This window comes from Ammospiza nelsoni, chromosome 3, assembly GCF_027579445.1.
Source record: "Ammospiza nelsoni isolate bAmmNel1 chromosome 3, bAmmNel1.pri, whole genome shotgun sequence".
NCBI lineage: Eukaryota > Metazoa > Chordata > Aves > Passeriformes > Passerellidae > Ammospiza > Ammospiza nelsoni.
Genome location: NC_080635.1, coordinates 58,926,962 through 58,945,039, shown reverse-complemented (window position 1 = coordinate 58,945,039; position 18,078 = coordinate 58,926,962). Strand labels below are relative to the sequence as shown.

Below are 18,078 nucleotides of genomic sequence, written 5' to 3'. Positions count from 1 at the left end.
AGATCAGCAGAATTTGGAGTATAAAAGCCAGATAATTTCATTTTCTGGAGGGGAAAAATTCCAGTTTCAGCCAGCAGACCCGTATTTGATGGAAAGGTAGTAGGGTTTTGTTTGTTTTTCCACAGAGCAGGATCTGTGGAGCACCGAAGATAGGCAGTTTCAAAGTGAAACTTGAAATAAATTCTTAAGATATTGAGTATTGCCCTTAATGATTTGCCATTGATTGTCCTGGTCAGAATATGAATGCCTGGGAGCTGTTGTTACTGAACCATTCCAAGTGTTCATCTCTTTCCTCTGCATCTCAGCCTTCTACCATGTAATAGGGCTTTCACATCCTCTGTAAGTCAATCTTTCTGTTGGCCTTTGGAGTACACATATGGTAGATCATTCTCTTGTTACACATGGGCTGGCAACTTTGCACATATATATGAAAATTGTTTCTCTGGGGGAAAAAAAATCTGTGTAATTAATATATAAATGAAGAAGGAGTGGGCGAGCACAGACTGCAAATTGGATTGCAATTACCGGTCTAACAAGAAGTGTTCCTTGTCTGCTCTGTCTTTGTCTGAGAAAGGCAGATCTGTTGTCACTGCATGAAAGCCATCTACAGGCCCCCAGTGTAACTGTGAGGCTGCAATTCATGGCAGCCTAAATCCGCCTGAAATTTTGCAAGCTTCCCGGAAATTACGCACAAGAAAACAAGTATCAAGAGATCCAAGAAGAATATGTATATTTGTAGGAGTGAAGAATTTTCCAGATGTGCACAAAAGTTCTGTTCATTCACTTATATGGGCTGTTCCTGTAATTCAGTGTGGATGCAGTAACTGCTGGTGGTTGGAATAAAGATAATGAGAGGCAGAAGTTCCTGTTTTGGCTTTCTTATGCACAAACTCTGTGGTGTGTTTCAGGGGAAGTTTCATAAGCCCATGTCACTTCACAATATCTAAAGGAAAAGTGGAAAATAGTGGCAATGTTGCTGTTAACTACTTTCCTAGGTTTGGTAAAAAGCAAAGGTGTCAAAGGAACCTGCACTGATTTGTTAGCCTGGATGCTTTGCAAACCCTCCATATTAAAAAAAAAAAAAGTTATTATAGAAAAAGCAGAATATTTTAGATACTGTCACAATGCATTAATACTGTCATCTTGTTTTTTAACAGGTCTATGGAAATGCAGGATCTAGCCAGTCCTCATAATCTTGTTGGAAGTAGTGATGCAGCAGGTAGTTCCAAATTGGATAAATCTAATCTCAGTAGCACATCAGTCACAACAAATGGAACAGGAGGTAAGTATAAGACACAGCTGGCACACAGAAAGTTTTGCCTAGTTTATAGTCATATGCATTTTTTACCATAGTTTCAAAAATTACTGTATACCCATTTATAAATCCAGCAAGAATGATGAAAAATTGGCAGTCATACAAGTGTAAATTTCTAATTCCATCATCACTTCTTTGATTTGCACCAGCTAAAGTAAGAGGCAGAACTGAAACAAGGTGCAAAGATGAAATAAGGAAAATTTTGAATGGTTGATTTGAGTACAGTGTTTCATGTTTGCTTATACCTGTTAGTAACTTAAAAATTAATTATATTTTCTGTGTCATATTTCCTTGATGAGTAATAATTTACTCTTATACCCTGAGTTACTGCATTTATGTTAAATTAAAATCATTATCAAGAGAAGTGCATCACAATTAGACTTAGGAAATAGGGAGGGTTTTTTTGCTGATGAATTTAACTTCTTGGGAGGTAATGAAAGTTTGTAATAAAGGGATTGTTTGTTTTCCTCAGCAGCAACTGGTCATTAATGCTGTAGGTGATGCTGTAACACTGCCATACAGCTACAATACAGATATTCCAATGGTTTCAGATAACCAATTCTACCATAGCAGTGGGAGGCTGGGTGCCACATTCTGAGGTGCAGTCCATGAAAATGACACCATGGAGATGAGTCAAACTAGAGTTCCTTCTTTACAGTTTATACATTACTGTCTGTTTTAGCATTTAGTACTAAGAAATTTTTTTGGCTTGTTCTTTCTGGCCACAAGGTACAGCATTTTATTCACTTACTCTATTTAAATAAAACTCTGTCAATGTCAATAACAAGTGGATGTGCCTGGGAGGGTAACTGAGCTCTGCAAAGAAGGGCTGAACCGTATTTTTAAACAGAATCCTTATTCCAGCATAAAGAGAGGAGAAAACTTCCAGCATGCTATTAAAGAACACTAGTAACTGGATGCCTTTATATTATACAATGTGCATAAATAAACCAGTTAAAATAATACCCATAAAACCAATGCAGTTCTGTTAAAAGGCTTGACTTTAAGTGCCAAAACACTGCTTTGCCTTGAAGACTATTCATTTACACTGAACAGGCATTGGGAGAATGAACTGTTGTACCATTGCTGTTCTCAGGAGACAACATGACTGTGTTAAATACTGCAGACTGGTTGCTGAGTTGCAGTACTCCCTCCTCTGCAACAAGTATGAGAGAGCCTGGTACAGTGCATGCGTGTGTGGTGTGTCCCCATGGCTGCTGTGTGACATCTGTCTCCATTTTCTCTGGTCTTCTCTTATGCAGTTTGAACTCAGTTCTCATGGGGTTCCTCCTCACCCCAAGCATTTTTTCCTACCCTTTCTCAAAGGCTCTTCCCACAGCCAGAAAACTGTTAGGAAGTTGCTATGAGCAGTTATCTTACAATGCTCTGAAAGTCATTTGATGAGCAAGGAGAATTTAACCCGCTTATAATTAGCTTAGCTGTCTACATGCTCTGAGTGACTGGGATTGTCTTGTGGTGTTCAGCATTGCTGGGAAGTGCCAGTAGTCAGCATTGGTGGAAATCAGACCGATGGAATTTTCACAGAATGCCCATTTGCTTTTCTTTTGTTTTTAAGTAAAACGTTGCATGATTACCTGAGCACAAGTCAAGGTTGACAGTATTGTTCTTACTCCTACTAAGGCTTTCATTATTAATCAAAGCTTATGTCTAATGTGCTGCCACATGTAACTTGCCACTTTGCAAAATTTTGGCCAAATTTTCCAAGCTGTTGTTTTCACTTATGAGTTTCCTGACATGTATTATTAATTGTCAGAAGTTGTAAGGATTAATAATAACTCTATATATGACATCATTACAGTACATATGGGATTAATCATAGATGTAAACATGCATCACTATGTTTCTCTACAAGTCATTACAAAAGTGCTTAAATTGTACAGGTTTGGACTAAAGTTAGAAAGATTTCAAAAAACTTGTTGTTTTAAAAAATCCCTCAGAATCAGCTTGCCATTTTGTAAAACATATATGCAAAGAAAATTTACCAAAAAAAAAGTTTTCTTGAGCACAAAAGTCGTTTGCTCTAGAATAAGTTGTTCCATGTGAATGCTGCTGCTGAATGACAAGATTTTAAGTTTAAGGAAGACTGAGATAACTTGGGCTGTCTCCTCTTTTAGCTGTTCAGCATGTTCAGGTAAATGTGGAAGGTAACAATTTAAGTGCTAATTATTAGTAGCGAGGAAATACAGTGTGTTACTTGTATTAAATCTGATTTTCCATAGGCAGTAGAATATTCAGAATTGTACTTGTTCTTGAGTATATTCCCAGGAAGCTCTTAAGGCCTGCTGAAAGAAAGAGGAAAATCATTCCTGTGATAAGCTATGTGGTTTATTGTTTTACATGAGCTTTTATAATCAGATTTGTTTGCTGCAACTTCTCATCACACTGCAACATTCTTGCTTGTCCTCCTTCATGCATAGTATTAGCACCTCTTGCCCCTAAAACTCTGCATTCATTTTCAGTTCTTAACATAGAGGAATGCTTTAGAGAAAATAAAAAAGGTGGTCAGCAGAATAGCAGTCATTTTGATCTGCTAAGTCCTTTCATCAAGGTCTGTTGTAGAAGCTTTTGCTTGTTGGGAGCTGTATTCTGAGTTAGCCTTAAAATAATGAAGTTTGGATAAGATCCCTGGAGGCCATTTGGGCCAAGAACTGCTCAGAGCAGAGCCAACATCGCTGTTAGATCGTGTCGCTCAAGGCGGCATTGAATTTTCCTCCTACATCTAATTGGATTTTTCCCTTAGTGCAGCTTGTATCTGTTCCCACCTGTTGTTTCCCAGGGCACCTTTTGAGGTGAGCGTGCCTTTGTTCTTTGTCATCTTTGCGCCTTCCCATCAGATAGCTGCAGGCAGCAATTAGCTTTCCCTTCAGCCTCCTCTTCCTAGGACAGAACAAGCCCAGCTTCTTGGGGCTCCTTGTACACCACGTGCCCCAGCACCTGAGGATGTTTGTAGCTCTGCTCTGTCCCTGTGTTGTCATGGTCTAAGCCCAGCTGGCAACTAAGCAGCACACAGCTGCTTGCTCTATCCCATCTGAAAGCAGAACATGGACAGTCTTCACTGCTAGCAGCACTCAAATGTATTTCCAGTTAAAGGTTGCTTTTAATTTTATTTTCTCCCTTTCAATACATAAAACAAACAAAAAAAATTAGTACTCTTAAAGTGATGTTAGAATATTTTCCTTTTCCTTAGTTAGCTTTGTGCTTTTTCCCTTCTTTATTTAATGACATAAAGCATAAAGAAAAATAGGTAATAGTAAAAATTTCCAGCTACATTGAGAAAGGACCTTGATGAATTCCTTGCTGTCATGAAACCTGAATGCAAAAAAGTAGAACTGTTTAAAGTCAAGCACATATAAAAACAATTTATATAGGTATTTTCCAGCAAAATTCAGTGCCAATATAATGTTTTTCCTCAAGTTAAGTACAGGAGAGAGTATTTTGTATTAGATTATTTTCTTGACAGGGAAAGAAAAAAGATTGTGTCTATTCATGCTGATGGCAGTGCAGCGCAGCCGGCATTAACCAGAACTAGACACAGTTCTAAAGTAAACATTTCAATTCATGACTGACATTTTTGTTAAATATAACAGTTAAACACATACTGTCTTCTTGGATGCAGTACTGAACATATGTAGCTGACTATGTACAATAGTGAAATACCTTCTTATTAAGCAGAAAGAGATAAAGGTACTAAAAAGTACTTTTTTTTCATGTAGGTAGATGTCCAGACTTTGCAGAAGTACATAGACGTATCTGTATGTACTAATCAGCAAATAAATTAATTTACATACTTTTGATACTTCAGGCAACCATTCATGTTCCACATGACTGAGAGGTTTAATGGAGACCATAATTTTGTGACAAATGGCCCTTGAACCTTTTCTTTATATGTGTTTTATTGATATGATGAAAATAAAATCACATCCTTCTCAAATAATTATAGAAATGGGAATGACTCATTACTCTGTTGCTCTTAAGAATTACTTTTTTTTCATTTTGGGTTGTTTTTGTCACAGCTTATTTTTTTTTTAATTGAAAAGATAATAGCTAGCAAAATGAGGAGTGCATGACAGCTTGCAAAAATGTGGCTGAAATTCTTCCCTAATGATTCCATATTGAATTAATATCCCGCTGCTTGCAGGGAGACTATTTAGTAGTTTTAACTACTATTTATGGTAGTTTTATGAAAGAGAAACAATAATGAAGTTTACATTCAAAAGACACACATGCAAAAAGTTTTTAATCTGAGACGGTAGATGGAAAGATGCAACTGCATGGCTGAAACCAGAAGGGACTACTTGGTTTGTTTGGCACTGGTGCACCAGTAATGCTGCAGGGCACTCCAGCAGTCACAGAGAAAAATGCATCCCGATTTGTCCTGCTTGATCCAAACTGGTGTCCCTCTGACTTCAGCCCAGGTCACTTGTACAGTTGTAGGCATCAGCAGCATCCCATGTGACTTCCTGAATAAGATCCATTAGGCAGTGTGACTGGACATGGAATCTCAATTTGTAGGAGAGGTAGCTCACACAGGGCTTGTCACAGGCAGCTTTACTGGTAGCTGTGCAATTTCTAATGAACAACTCACAGTGCTCACAGACCCCTGGCAGAATAGCAGAGTGGCTCTGTAGGTGTTGTTCTGGACATTTTTCCTGTGAGGAAACAAAGTCCTTTATTTATCTCCTGCACAGCCTTTTCCTCTGCAGACAGTATGAGGGACGGCGAGCTTGAGGGCAGCTCAGGCCATACTTGGAATCAACTCCTGGAAATACCTCTCTGTCTCATCTAAACATAAAGGGAGATTAGTGGGCACTTTTTATACGCTTGATTTAGGTGACTTGAATCTGTGCCACAGTTTTTAAATACATTGCCAGCTCAGGACATGAAATTCCCCCCTTTCCCTTGCTGTTGCCAGTGCAGTCAAACGTGGCTGCAGTGATGTTGACAGATGAGAGCTTTGGTCAGCTTAGCTGAGGCCTCTCAGAGGCGTCAGGTAATGAGTTGGCAGAGAACGCCTCTCCCTGGCCTGTGTTAGACCTGCCGGGGGGCTCTGCCAGGCTGCCTGTCACAGCAAAGGCTTCTTCACAAATCCCAGGCTGTGCCCTCGGAGTTTGGATACCTGGCAGGCAGCTGTGGTGGTTGCTTGTGCAGGTCTTCATTGCCTCTTCACTCTGTGGCCCTGGGCACCAACCTGTGATATCCAGAAACATGTGATGAGTGTTCATTCACAGCCCTTCATGAAGAAATTGCATTAAAATTTTGAGGCTTCCACATTTGCCAGTCAGACAGGCTAATAGGAGCTGCAGCACATTCTCTATTGCTGTTTCTTACAACACCAGCTGGATGGATGATTCCCAAATTCCATTACAAAAATCCATGCCAAATGTTCTGTCCAGGTAACGTACTTAATTACAGAAATCTGTATTTTGCTTTGGTGGTGCTTTTTGTGCTTTCAGTTACAGCTTGGATGGTAAGACTGCACGATGATCCCCAAGAAATGAATTTGAGTTCAGAGTAGACTAAACTGTTTGGTAACCTCTGATTGAGAAGCTGACTTGTCATGGCTGTCATTTGTGTCCTACTCTCGTTCTTTGGCTTTTTTTCCTTTAAAATTTCTCTCTTCAGTTATGAAAAATTGCTTGTTGGTGGCCTAGCTCAAAAAGACCCCTACAGACTCTGTAAAAGGGGAAGGAAAAAGGCAACATGCTGACACTGTGAAAGTAATTTCCTTTTGTATTATCATGAAACCATATTATAATTGTTTTACTTGTCAGGCAAAACTATTTCTGTTATGTGCTACATCCCTTGACAGTTAATGTTTCCTTCCTCTATGCTACTCTTAGGATATTGTTGGAATCAATCAAATTTATGGTGAAATCTCCCCCAGAGATATTCCAGTTGCCAAAACCAATAGCTGGATGAATGCACAGGTACAGAGCTGTGCAGATAAATGGGCATTCCTGTCAGATTCCTGTCAATTGTCTCAGTATGGTGCCAGAGCAAAGGTTGAAGCTGTTGCACGTGGGCTTGTTTGAGCTGGACTACCACTAGTGAGACTGGCATGAGGACTCCAGTATGAATCTAGAAGTAAAATCTCATGTCTGCTTATTCTCCTATGTAGTGTCTCTTCTTGCAGTCAAAACAGAACCCATGAACAACAGTGAAACAGCAACAACAACTGGAGATGCATCGCTTGACACTTTTACTGGGTCAGGTAAAGCCATAATAAAATGACTTTTTGTTAGATGCACATTAATGCAGCATTTAATTGCCATCACTAGTGAACATTTGCATGGAAGCAATCTTTACAAAGCTACTATAAAATATTATAGTATTTTATAAATAATAATAATAATAATAATAATAATAATAATAATAATAATAATAATAGTAATAGATTTTTCATTTTTGTAAATGCAACTCAGCAATTTATGTGAGGTGTGATCTTAAAGAATGCCTAATAATGATGCCTTAGACCACTGCTGTTTGCAAAAGTCTCAAAATAATACTGTTATTATGGTACTGTAGATCCTTTTTCTCAGCGTTAGTCTCGTATGATATTAGGAAAAAAAATGGGATTGTATTTGTAACAGCCATGCTAATTTGAGCAGTTTCAAATCTTAAGGTTTATGCCTCAGTGCTAATCCTTTTGCTGCTATTAGCAGTGTGTTACTTTAAACACTGATCAGATTGCCATGTTAGTCTCTTTCCACTGGGATGAGCTACTTTCTTTCCAAGAAAATTGTTTTACTCTAAATAATCATAGGTTTCAATTACTTCTCAAAAAATTCAAACCAACAGTGATTTAAGTCGATCCCTATAAATTATTAAAATGCGATGAACTGTGGAAAGGTACAGATAATCAGCCTTCTAATCATTCAGTTGCATCCTGCTAATAATAATATTAAAGAGGAGAGGAAGGAGGGTAAGTTTTGCATCTGGAAATACGAGTTCAGTAATGGCCTGACTGAAATGAAACACTAAAGCCACGAATCACACGCCACACTGATGCTATTGTTACTTGGGTAGACTTAGGTAGTCAAGCCCTATATAAAATATTTTGGAAATCACTATGTTTCTGTGTAATTAATTTTTTTTAATCAGGTTTTGGAATTGTCTTTTAGCCATCAGTTGAAACCAAAAGTTAATTATTCAGAAAAGTATTTATAACTAATTTAATGTCTGAAGAAAAGGTATTTTGTGGGATTTAAAGTATTTACTATTTCTGATTAGAAAAATGTCCTCATTTTTATTTTCATTATAATTATACTGACAGGAACCTCAGCCTAAAGACTAAAAAGTTCCATAAAAATTAAATAGTCTGGGCAAAAATTTAGCTTTTCTTTTTTGCTCTGTTTTCACTCAATGCTAAAATTTTATTAGTAATGATTACAAATCATAAAATATCCAACTCTATATATTATTTTTTCGTTGTTGGTGAAGTTTTATCAGCTTCTGCCATGTATTTAAGGTAATTGAGTTTTATTCTATGGCTAAGGCAACATCGGAGTGCCAAGAATTGCAGCCTTCAGCTCAGGTTTAGATAACTGAGTAACAGCTTGATTTCCCCAGGTGCCACTCACCCATCAGCTTCCACTGACTTCAAAAGAAGTCTTGAGATCTCTACACTTTGCATGTTTGGAAAGTTGGTGCCTCAAAAAAAAAAAAAAAAGATTAAAAAAAAAGGCAGGAATTTGAGCCTTGCATAATCCTTTTTTGCCTGTCAGCCACCTGCGTACTCAAAAGAAATACGAACCTGATTCTCAGTTTAGTGCACAAACTCAAGCAGTAAATGAGTACAGTCATTCTCAGTGGGAAATCAATAGTCTGCCTGTCTGGGTGACGTGCAGTCTTCATCATCAGAGTGAGATGCAGAGGCTGTCCTGATAATGCACTCAGCCTTTCCTAAAGATTGAATGTGTTACTTCTGTGCTTGCCTTTTACTTGTACTACAAAATCAGACAATTTTTTCCCTCTAATTTTATGGGAGAAGTGCTAAAGAGTGGTAAAAACTCAGCAACACCAGGATTTCTCTGAGTTTTCAGTCTAACTGATTAGTTGGGAAGTTTAGGGGGTTGCCAAAACCAGTAAATGCTGACTAGTAGACAGATGATGTTTCAAATGAGCCACCTGTGACTGAAAGAATGCATAGCAAAGCCCAACACTGAACAGTTTGTCTTTTTCCTGAAAATGAGGGACATATATGTGTTACTCCCAACCATGGCAAAGTCATGATGCCAGCACTTCTCTGTATTTTATGAAATGAGGCATGGGTGAAAAGAGAACTCCTGGTGCTGAGATGCATTTGAGAGTCTGCCATGCAGAAATCCTCTCCTTCAAACACTCTACCCATTTAGATTGATTTCCCTGCTCCAAGAGCAGTCAAAACACGTGACCTGTCCTGGAACTGAGCAGAAGGCTCAATAAGCCATGTGGGGTGTGAAGCAGTCATCTCTGTCCCTAATGACCACTGTAAGTGATGGTCAAGCAGATTGTGTCAGGTACAGGACAGGAGAGACAGATTAGACTCCACAGAAAACTGATTCTGTGAACTGTTGATTGAAAAGATAAAGCACATAGATCTCTTGAATTTAGAGTGGCAGCTCTCCTGGGATTGGGAAGCCCCTGTTCAGGGCTCCAGCCCATGTGTTGCAGCTCATGCTCAGGGCCCCGTTCCCCTGTGCTGGAGAACTGCCCCTGGGAGATGCTGTGCCTCTGGGCATGGGTTAGCCAGGTGAGCAGTCCCATTGTGCACCCCCCTTCCTCCTCCTCCTCCTCCTTGTTCTTCAAAGAGCAGCTGTTGGTAATTAGTGTCCTCAGTTTGCAGCTCTGTGATTGTGCAGCACGTTCCCAGTGGGGTGGGCATTCACGGGACTGGGAGAGGTGCACAGCGCTTAACTGAGAGTTTCATGCACTGAGAATTTGTTGCAGCTGCTGTACTGTAATACTGTGTATATATTGCTTACAACTGTGAATTAATTTGAGAACTGTTTTATCATTTTATTGGAGTGGAGAGAGAGGTATTTGATGCTCTCATTGTTTTTACTTAGTATTTATTACACACAGGGTATAGAATACAGTTTATAGGTATAGAAAACAATTTCTGAAGGCTATGAAGGTGAACTTAGGGAATGTCACTGCTGTTTGACCTACATTTGGTTCCCTTGTGCATAGAGATTGTGATGTTACTTAAATGAGGTCCTTTTAACCTAACCTTTTTTGCACAGAATTTTCCAGATATGTAATGAAAATATACAAAACTCCAGCCCATATTAATATACTGAACCCAACACATGCTATTAAAACAGCTAATGATCATTTAAGTCCTCCACAACCACCTTGGCCATTTGAACTTAGAGAGTAACTGGTAAGAGCTGGCTGTCAGCTTGCCCTCTCTGTGAAACAACATTAATGGGAACTGGAGACATCAAGGGTCTTACACCTGCCCTGAAGGGCATTCCTCTGGTAATTTCAAGTACTGAAGTCCTAAGAATATTTGAGTTTTTCACAGAAGAAACAATTTTGTTTCCTTTTGTTTTGGTTTGGTTTTTAATATAAGCGCCACAAAAGAGCATTTAGCCCCGTTCATATAATGCCTGTATAAAGCACCACAAAACCCAGGGGAACCTGACTCCATCATCTCCTCCACTGCCAGCAGTCCTCAGAGAAGGGATGTCAGGAGGGTATCCAGCAGCCAAAGCTGTTGAAGTTTGATAACCCTTAGAATTAGCAGTTTCATCTGTGAGATACAGGTGTGGTCTGCGGGCTCCACTCGGTCACAATGTTCTCTTCTGATAGGCCTCACACCCTGAAATGTTTCTCAAACATCTCAGTTTGTAGTGGACAAATTGCAGGGACAAGCTACACATAAACAGTGAAAAGAATGGATTTTTTAGTCTTGTCTCTTTCTCTTCCTTACAACTGGATCATCAGGGAAAACTGGGGATAAAAACAAGGAAATTTAAAACCAGAGACATTCCAAAAGTATTTTATTTTCTTGTCTGAATTTTAAAAATAAGGTATATGCAGAAAGAATGAAAAGGCAGGCAGGACAGTTTTTGCTGAAAATTATTAGGTTTTGATAGCTGAAATGATTTAAATTAATAGTAATTAATTTTTTTTTTTTTTTGTAGTTTACGTAAGGTGGAGTGGCATGGTAAATGTGCTTTAAGCAAAGTGATTAATTAATTGAGCTCTCATCCAGCAAATGATGAGACAAAAAGTGAAGAGAATGACTGAAATGATCGGATAAGCCGATAATGGATCACAAAAGTTCCTTGCCCTGAGAACCACCAAGGTCACTCTGCTGCTATTGCTTGTCTTTAGAAAGGTCACAGAGCTACAACAGGGAAGATTAATTACTCATCAACCCTGAAATAACCAAGAGCATTCTTTGGAGTTCTATGAACCAGTTACATTGATAGAAACAGCTATAGGTTTGTCTGACTCTCGGAATAGCTGCCTGCACATGTAGCAGATTGCTCTAAACCAGGGAAAGGCATTCTCAAAAAAACCCTCAAAAACAATATCTACACAAAATGAAATTTAGCAGATTTCCATTACAGGCAAACCCTCAAAATCTTTTCAAACAGCAACTCTTTTATGAAATCTAATGGCACATATTTTAAAAGTCATTATCCAATTATTTACTTTCAAGCTATATATAACTGCACATTTTAAAAAGAAGTTAATTGTTTTTCTTCTACTGTATTTTCCTTTTAAGTTCTATACATTCTAAATGCATTTAAACTATCTTTAAAAATATGAAGTTGTCTGTGTGTTCAAAGCAGTAGATCTGAGAGACATTAATTAGGGCTGGATGTAGAAATGTATCATGTTTCATAAAATAGTTAGGAACCTAAACCTATTTGTCACTTATAAAATTCAGAATGTTCATTTCTACTACCATTATGAATAACTCAGGAAGAGGGTACACTTTGAAGTACAACTATGATTGATTAGACTAAAGAAATTCCAGTGCTTCATTGTGTACTACTTTAATCTTTTGAAAAGTGAATGAACAGCAGATGGCCTAATAAAGACACTCTGTATGTTTGCCCAGTATGGATTTGCTCTGAAGGGATTGGTTCAACACTTTAGAGTACATATATTTGGAATACATCTGTCTTAGTCAAGACAGATGGCTAAAGGAAAGGGAAACTTCCAAACACTTGGAATTAATCCAGTGTGAGCGCTGCTTCTGGGTGATATTTTAATGGGTTATGACTATTGTTCTGTTAGCTTTCTTGGAGAATGCAGCTGTGAATAGTATAGATACACACAATTTGGATGGCTACTGAACAGGACTGTTTATACATACTTTAAAATAAAAATGCTGGTTTTAGGGGTTATATTCTACTTGTGCTCTTTTTAAAGAATGGTAGTTGCTTTCCAGTGCTCAATCCAGTATCTTCCGTCACCTAAGCTGACTAACATTAGTCACAACCATATAAAACATGATTTTCCAAAATTGAACTTCTTGTTAATGTGAGACTATAAAGGTATGTGTATGTTACTTCAATCCCATGAAATATGTTAGATCCCAAGATTGTTTTTAACTACCCCTTTTAATACAACTTGCAAATCTGAAAGATCTACAGTGTGTGGTGATGTATGAAATACATGCCTCTGCAATATACTCAGAAATGTTAGTCAAGCTGAGAAAGCATGACACACCCAGGCTAACTAAAGAGTTCTGCACAACAGCAAAAGATTTGGAAGTTTTTAAATTTTTTTTTTTTTAATGTTGTGGTACTGGTGACATCTGCTTCCTTGAAAAGCTGTCCATTTCAATAGGCTTCTCTGTTAATGTTCCTACTTTAGTTCACACTGTGTGGCTGTGTGGGTCTCATGGTGTTTCTAACTGCTGTACTCTTGTTTTCTGTTTTGCAGTAATAACAAGTAGTGGCTACAGTCCCAGATCAGCGCACCAGTACTCTCCACAGATATATCCCTCCAAGTTAGTGTCTGCACCTCTTCTAGTCTTTCATAGACCTTGGCTGTGGGCAGTTTTGTGGTTTGTTGCAAACAAGTGTTCAGCAGGAGAAACAGAGAAAAAGGAAAATTCTTAAGCCACGGTACTGACTCCGGTACTGGCTCCCTCTCCAACTTTTTTTTCCTCGTGCGTCTACAGAGTAAGATTCTGCTTTGTGCAGTGTTGCTGCACAAGAAACACCCTTGAATATCAGCGCACAACAGGAGTAAAATAATCAGACTGTTGCATTCTCAGACATCAGCATATTAACAGCATGTGCAGGGAATATATACAGATATATTTTGGAGAAGTCAGTTTATATATAGAAATCACAATTGCATGCACAAGTTGCATACTGAGGGGTAACCCTGTCCCTGACCCGTCCAAGGCCAGCATTGCCAAACACTTCCAAACATTCCACAATCATGAACCACCCTTTCCTTGTCCCTCTCCGATATCATAAGATTTAAAAATCAAATAAATTGGATTAGCTTTTAATCTTATTATTTTTAAGCCAACGGATGTTGTTAGAAATAAAAAATTTCTTCGTGCCTTTTTTTTTTTGATGGGGGAAACTGACTCTTGGGCAATCACACAAATCTAGGAGTGAGAACTTTAGGAAGAAGCACGAAAGATGTATGAAACTGCTGCAGTTGGCAGTATATTAGTTTGCTTGTCCTGTGCACAAGGGTTCTTGATTCCAGTACGCCATCTGTTTGTTTCCGTTTATTTGATACAGCTATCAGTGTGACTTTGGTACAGAGAAAACATTGAATCTAAAGATTCAAGAGCTAATTAAGCTCTTTCAAGTTTTTTTTTTAAATAAATTTGCAATCTTATGATAGTAGCCAAAATTTATTAATACAGAAAGTAGGTGCCTGAAGTAAGAACCATCATTCCAATTTGAACAGGTTTTGGCAAACTGTATTAGGTTCTTTTGGCCAAATATATTACAAGGTTTAACAGAATTTTCAATCTACTGTTACAATTTTTTGGCATCTAAATTAATGAGTAATCCTTTTCTGATAGTAAATGCTGCCAACTCTACTGAATTCATTAGAAGGAAAAAAAAATTAAAAATTGGAATCTGAAATTTAGTCATGGCTTTTAATGGCCAGGTTTCAGTTAGCGTAATTCTGCAGAGTGTGTTTATTCAACTCTTGGTCCATAAAGTCTTACTTGACTTACAAAACAATCCAAGAAAAATGTTTCTCTGTATATTTTTGCAACTCTGGAGGGCAAAAAATTTAAACTTGATTTTATTCAATCTCTCTATAAAACCTCAGTGTTCACAAATAAAAGACCATTTTTATTTCCATTCTATTTTCCTAGCCCATATTTTCCGAACATTTAAAGCCCATCTGGTTACCAAAGTACTGGTGTCAGTATTTTTTATGCTGCTCTCCATGGGTAGGATCCATCGCCCATTGAAGCTAGAGGCTACATGTCTGTTGAAGCAGAACCTACACAGATGACATAATGTACTAGCTTCAACATTCACCTCTGTGTTTCCTCTATTCTTCTAGTCCAAGTTTCCCTCCACTGGATTAAAAACCTGGGGAGGCTTTTCTAATTGAAGCGTTCTGATTTTGACTGAAAGATATTAAATCCATATAAAGACATGCAGCAGTGGCACAGCCCACCTAAAAGTGGACACAATAGTTTAAGAATTAAATTGTAGTGATGGAACAGCATAAAATATTCACTGTTCCTTGGGCAATGTGGGACAGAGTGTCTTTCAGCTTATTCCAGTGGGGGATGGAATAAATCCCAGAAGAGGAGCAGTTGGCAGAATAATGAACTGCCTTTGGACATCTTTAAACCTTTTTCTTTACTTTATTGCTTGAATCAACACACAAAGTATTTGTTGCCACAGTAATGCTATTTTTCCTGATATTTAGGCCCTATCCGCACATTCTTTCTACACCAGCAGCTCAAACAATGTCTGCCTATGCCGGCCAAGCGCAGTATTCGGGAATGCAGCAGCCCGCGGTGTACACGGCCTACTCACAGACAGGACAGCCCTACAGCCTGCCCACCTACGGTATTTGACCACTTCTTATTCACCTTGCCTACTAATAAAAGCAGTGCTGACTGCAATGCCAGTTTTGCTTTCTCTTTTTTTGTTTTCCCAACCGTAGCAAAATATTTTAAAGAATCAGTTGAAAATTAATTTCTTACACAGATTTGGGTGTAATGTTGCCAGGCATCAAGACGGAAAGTGGGCTCTCGCAGACCCAATCTCCTCTGCAGAGCGGGTGCCTCAGTTACAGCCCAGGGTTTTCCACCCCACAGCCAGGCCAAACACCCTACTCCTACCAGATGCCAGGTGAGTAGCCACCTCTAAAATTTAAAGCTAACTATTCCTTCCCTGTGCTAATAGGCATCTGTGTTGTCATTTTGATCATCTGTTACTTCAGATCTGGGCATGGAATGCGGTCCCTACTTGAGCCTTCTTTTGGATTTTTCAATGGAGTGAAATGCACTAATTTTTTTAGTGACACGACTGGAAGCACTTTTTATATTTACTAATATATAAAAATCTCTTCTCCTTGTTTTTTATGTTCCTGAGTATAATTTGATGCATAATGTTCCTGACATAATTTGATACTTGTTTCTCCTTGGATTAACATAATTTTTTAGAATTTCTCCTTAATTGATATTTATTCTTTGATTTGCTATTCAGTTAATACTTCATTGATTACCCTCTGGTCACTGATAACCTATTTTATTTGAATCATTTTTAAACTTCTTATTCAATGGGTAATCTTCTGCATATTACAAACTGCAATATGAATCATCTGATTTATGTTGAAAACAAGGACATGCCTCATTACAGATTGATTAAAAATGCCCAGATATAGTCTTTTGAAAAGGTTCTGGTTTTGCAAACATAGCACTAAAGTATTAGAAATGAAGGCAAAAGAGAAAAACAGTATTTGAGGAGAGGTGAGAATGTAATAAACTGAAAAATCTTTCTAAATTGGTGAGATGACTTACTGCTGATACCTTTCTTGCATGGTGTGGAGAGGAACATATGCCTGTGTGTGTGAAAGTAGTATTTAATTTCTTTTGAACTTTCATTACAATGCTTTATACTTCTAGTGGAAAATACAAGTGGCTTTTTTGTTCTGTTTAATCTATATCTTAACATGGAATATTCTAATTAGAGTTTTATTTTGATTCACAAACAAGTCCTCAGAGTTAATTATATTTCTTAATTTTAGGTTCTAGTTTCACACCATCGTCCACTATTTATTCAAACAATTCTGTTTCAAATTCTACAAACTTCAGTAGTTCACAACAGGTATGAATATAACCATTTTTATTTTGCCAGTTACAAAATGACTTCTATAACTCCAGAGATAGCATGTTACTTTAATTTAGATCTGTTATGTTCAATGAGACTCACTGTGGTTTAATGCTATTTTCTGTGGAAAATGATCAAACTCTTACTGGAAGCCTAATTACATATTTTAGCACTTAAATATTTCAGCAGCTTCCCTGTAGTCTTTTAGTAAATATCTTTAAATTAAAAGACACTAAATATTTTTGAATTTAAAAAAAATGCTAAATGAAGCCTTCAAAACCCTAGCAAAAGTCACATGACTGTACGCTTAGAAATATTTAATGGGAAAGAATTCACTCATTACTGTACTTAATGGAGTGCTCTGCTGCATCTGCTGTTTCAGGATTATTCTTCATACACAGCTTTTGGCCAAAATCAGTATGCACAGTATTACTCAGCATCAACATATGGTGCATATATGACCTCAAACAACACGGCTGATGGCACTTCATCATCATCAACTTACCAATTACAGGACTCTCTCCCTGGCTTGACTAGTCCACCAGGTACAGATCTACATTCAGGTGAAAACAGTTTTTTTGTATTTTATTTGCTGTTTGTATAAAGATTTCCATATTCAGCTTGCATGGATATTGATATTTATGTTCGTGCCTTTCAGGAAACTTTGTCATGTAAACCACCCAAAATAAGCTATTTTACTGGTTAGTTAGGAAACCTGTCCAGTTTGTTTGCTAATTAAAGAAAGCTTTTTGCAGACTGAGACGGTTGTCTGTATCACTGGTAGTAGAACAGTGCTGTTTCCACCTACACATTCTGAATTATTGCTGGGAAGAATTTAAAGCAAGATACCATTTTTCACTTAAAAGCACATGTGTTCAAATTTGTACAAGGCATGCTTGCTAATTCACTAATTTAAGTAACCAAGAATAAAGAAATTAGTTATTAGCACCACAAAGAAAAATTGTATTGGAATAGTTGAATTTGCAAGGAGAGCATTATCTGGAGACATGAGGCGGCTCCCTTTGCCTGCCCAGCCCTGCTCTCTTGTGCACAGCCACCACAGCACAGTAGCCTGCTGCTTGCTTTCCTAGGACATCCCTGGAGGGTAGTGGCAGTTTTTAATTTTTCTTCAGCAGTCTCAGAGCAGTCTCTTTCAAGGGCACCATCTTCACTCATGCAGTGTGGGCAGTGTCTGCCATTTCTAAAAAGTCTAAGAAACTGGCTTTTGGATTAGGCTCTGAATAGGGGAGGAATTTGTGCTTTAGTCACAAAATCACCTTATTGCATAGATCTTCCTAACAACTTATTGGAAAATACAGTAGAAAGACTAATGTATTATTGTAATGAATTTGTACAAAGGAAACACTGCGTAGAAAAGTATAAGCAAGGGCTCACACATAATATGAATTGCTTAAATTTGCTAAAAATACTGGAATTTTAACTAAATTAGTTGAAAGTTTT

At 37.9% G+C, this 18,078-nt stretch overlaps 1 protein-coding gene across 1 annotated transcript in view; it reads left to right on the top strand.

The window, feature by feature from the left end:
- EYA4 (EYA transcriptional coactivator and phosphatase 4) overlaps nucleotides 1–18,078 on the top strand; it is a 141,068-nt gene that overhangs the window by 91,288 nt on the left and 31,702 nt on the right. The window contains exons 4-11 of the mRNA XM_059468250.1: nucleotides 1,158–1,282; nucleotides 2,412–2,480; nucleotides 7,455–7,547; nucleotides 13,226–13,292; nucleotides 15,209–15,351; nucleotides 15,493–15,636; nucleotides 16,535–16,614; nucleotides 17,000–17,162. Of these exons, the coding sequence (XP_059324233.1) occupies nucleotides 1,158–1,282; nucleotides 2,412–2,480; nucleotides 7,455–7,547; nucleotides 13,226–13,292; nucleotides 15,209–15,351; nucleotides 15,493–15,636; nucleotides 16,535–16,614; nucleotides 17,000–17,162 (884 nt within the window). The remainder of the gene's footprint in view (nucleotides 1–1,157; nucleotides 1,283–2,411; nucleotides 2,481–7,454; nucleotides 7,548–13,225; nucleotides 13,293–15,208; nucleotides 15,352–15,492; nucleotides 15,637–16,534; nucleotides 16,615–16,999; nucleotides 17,163–18,078) is intronic.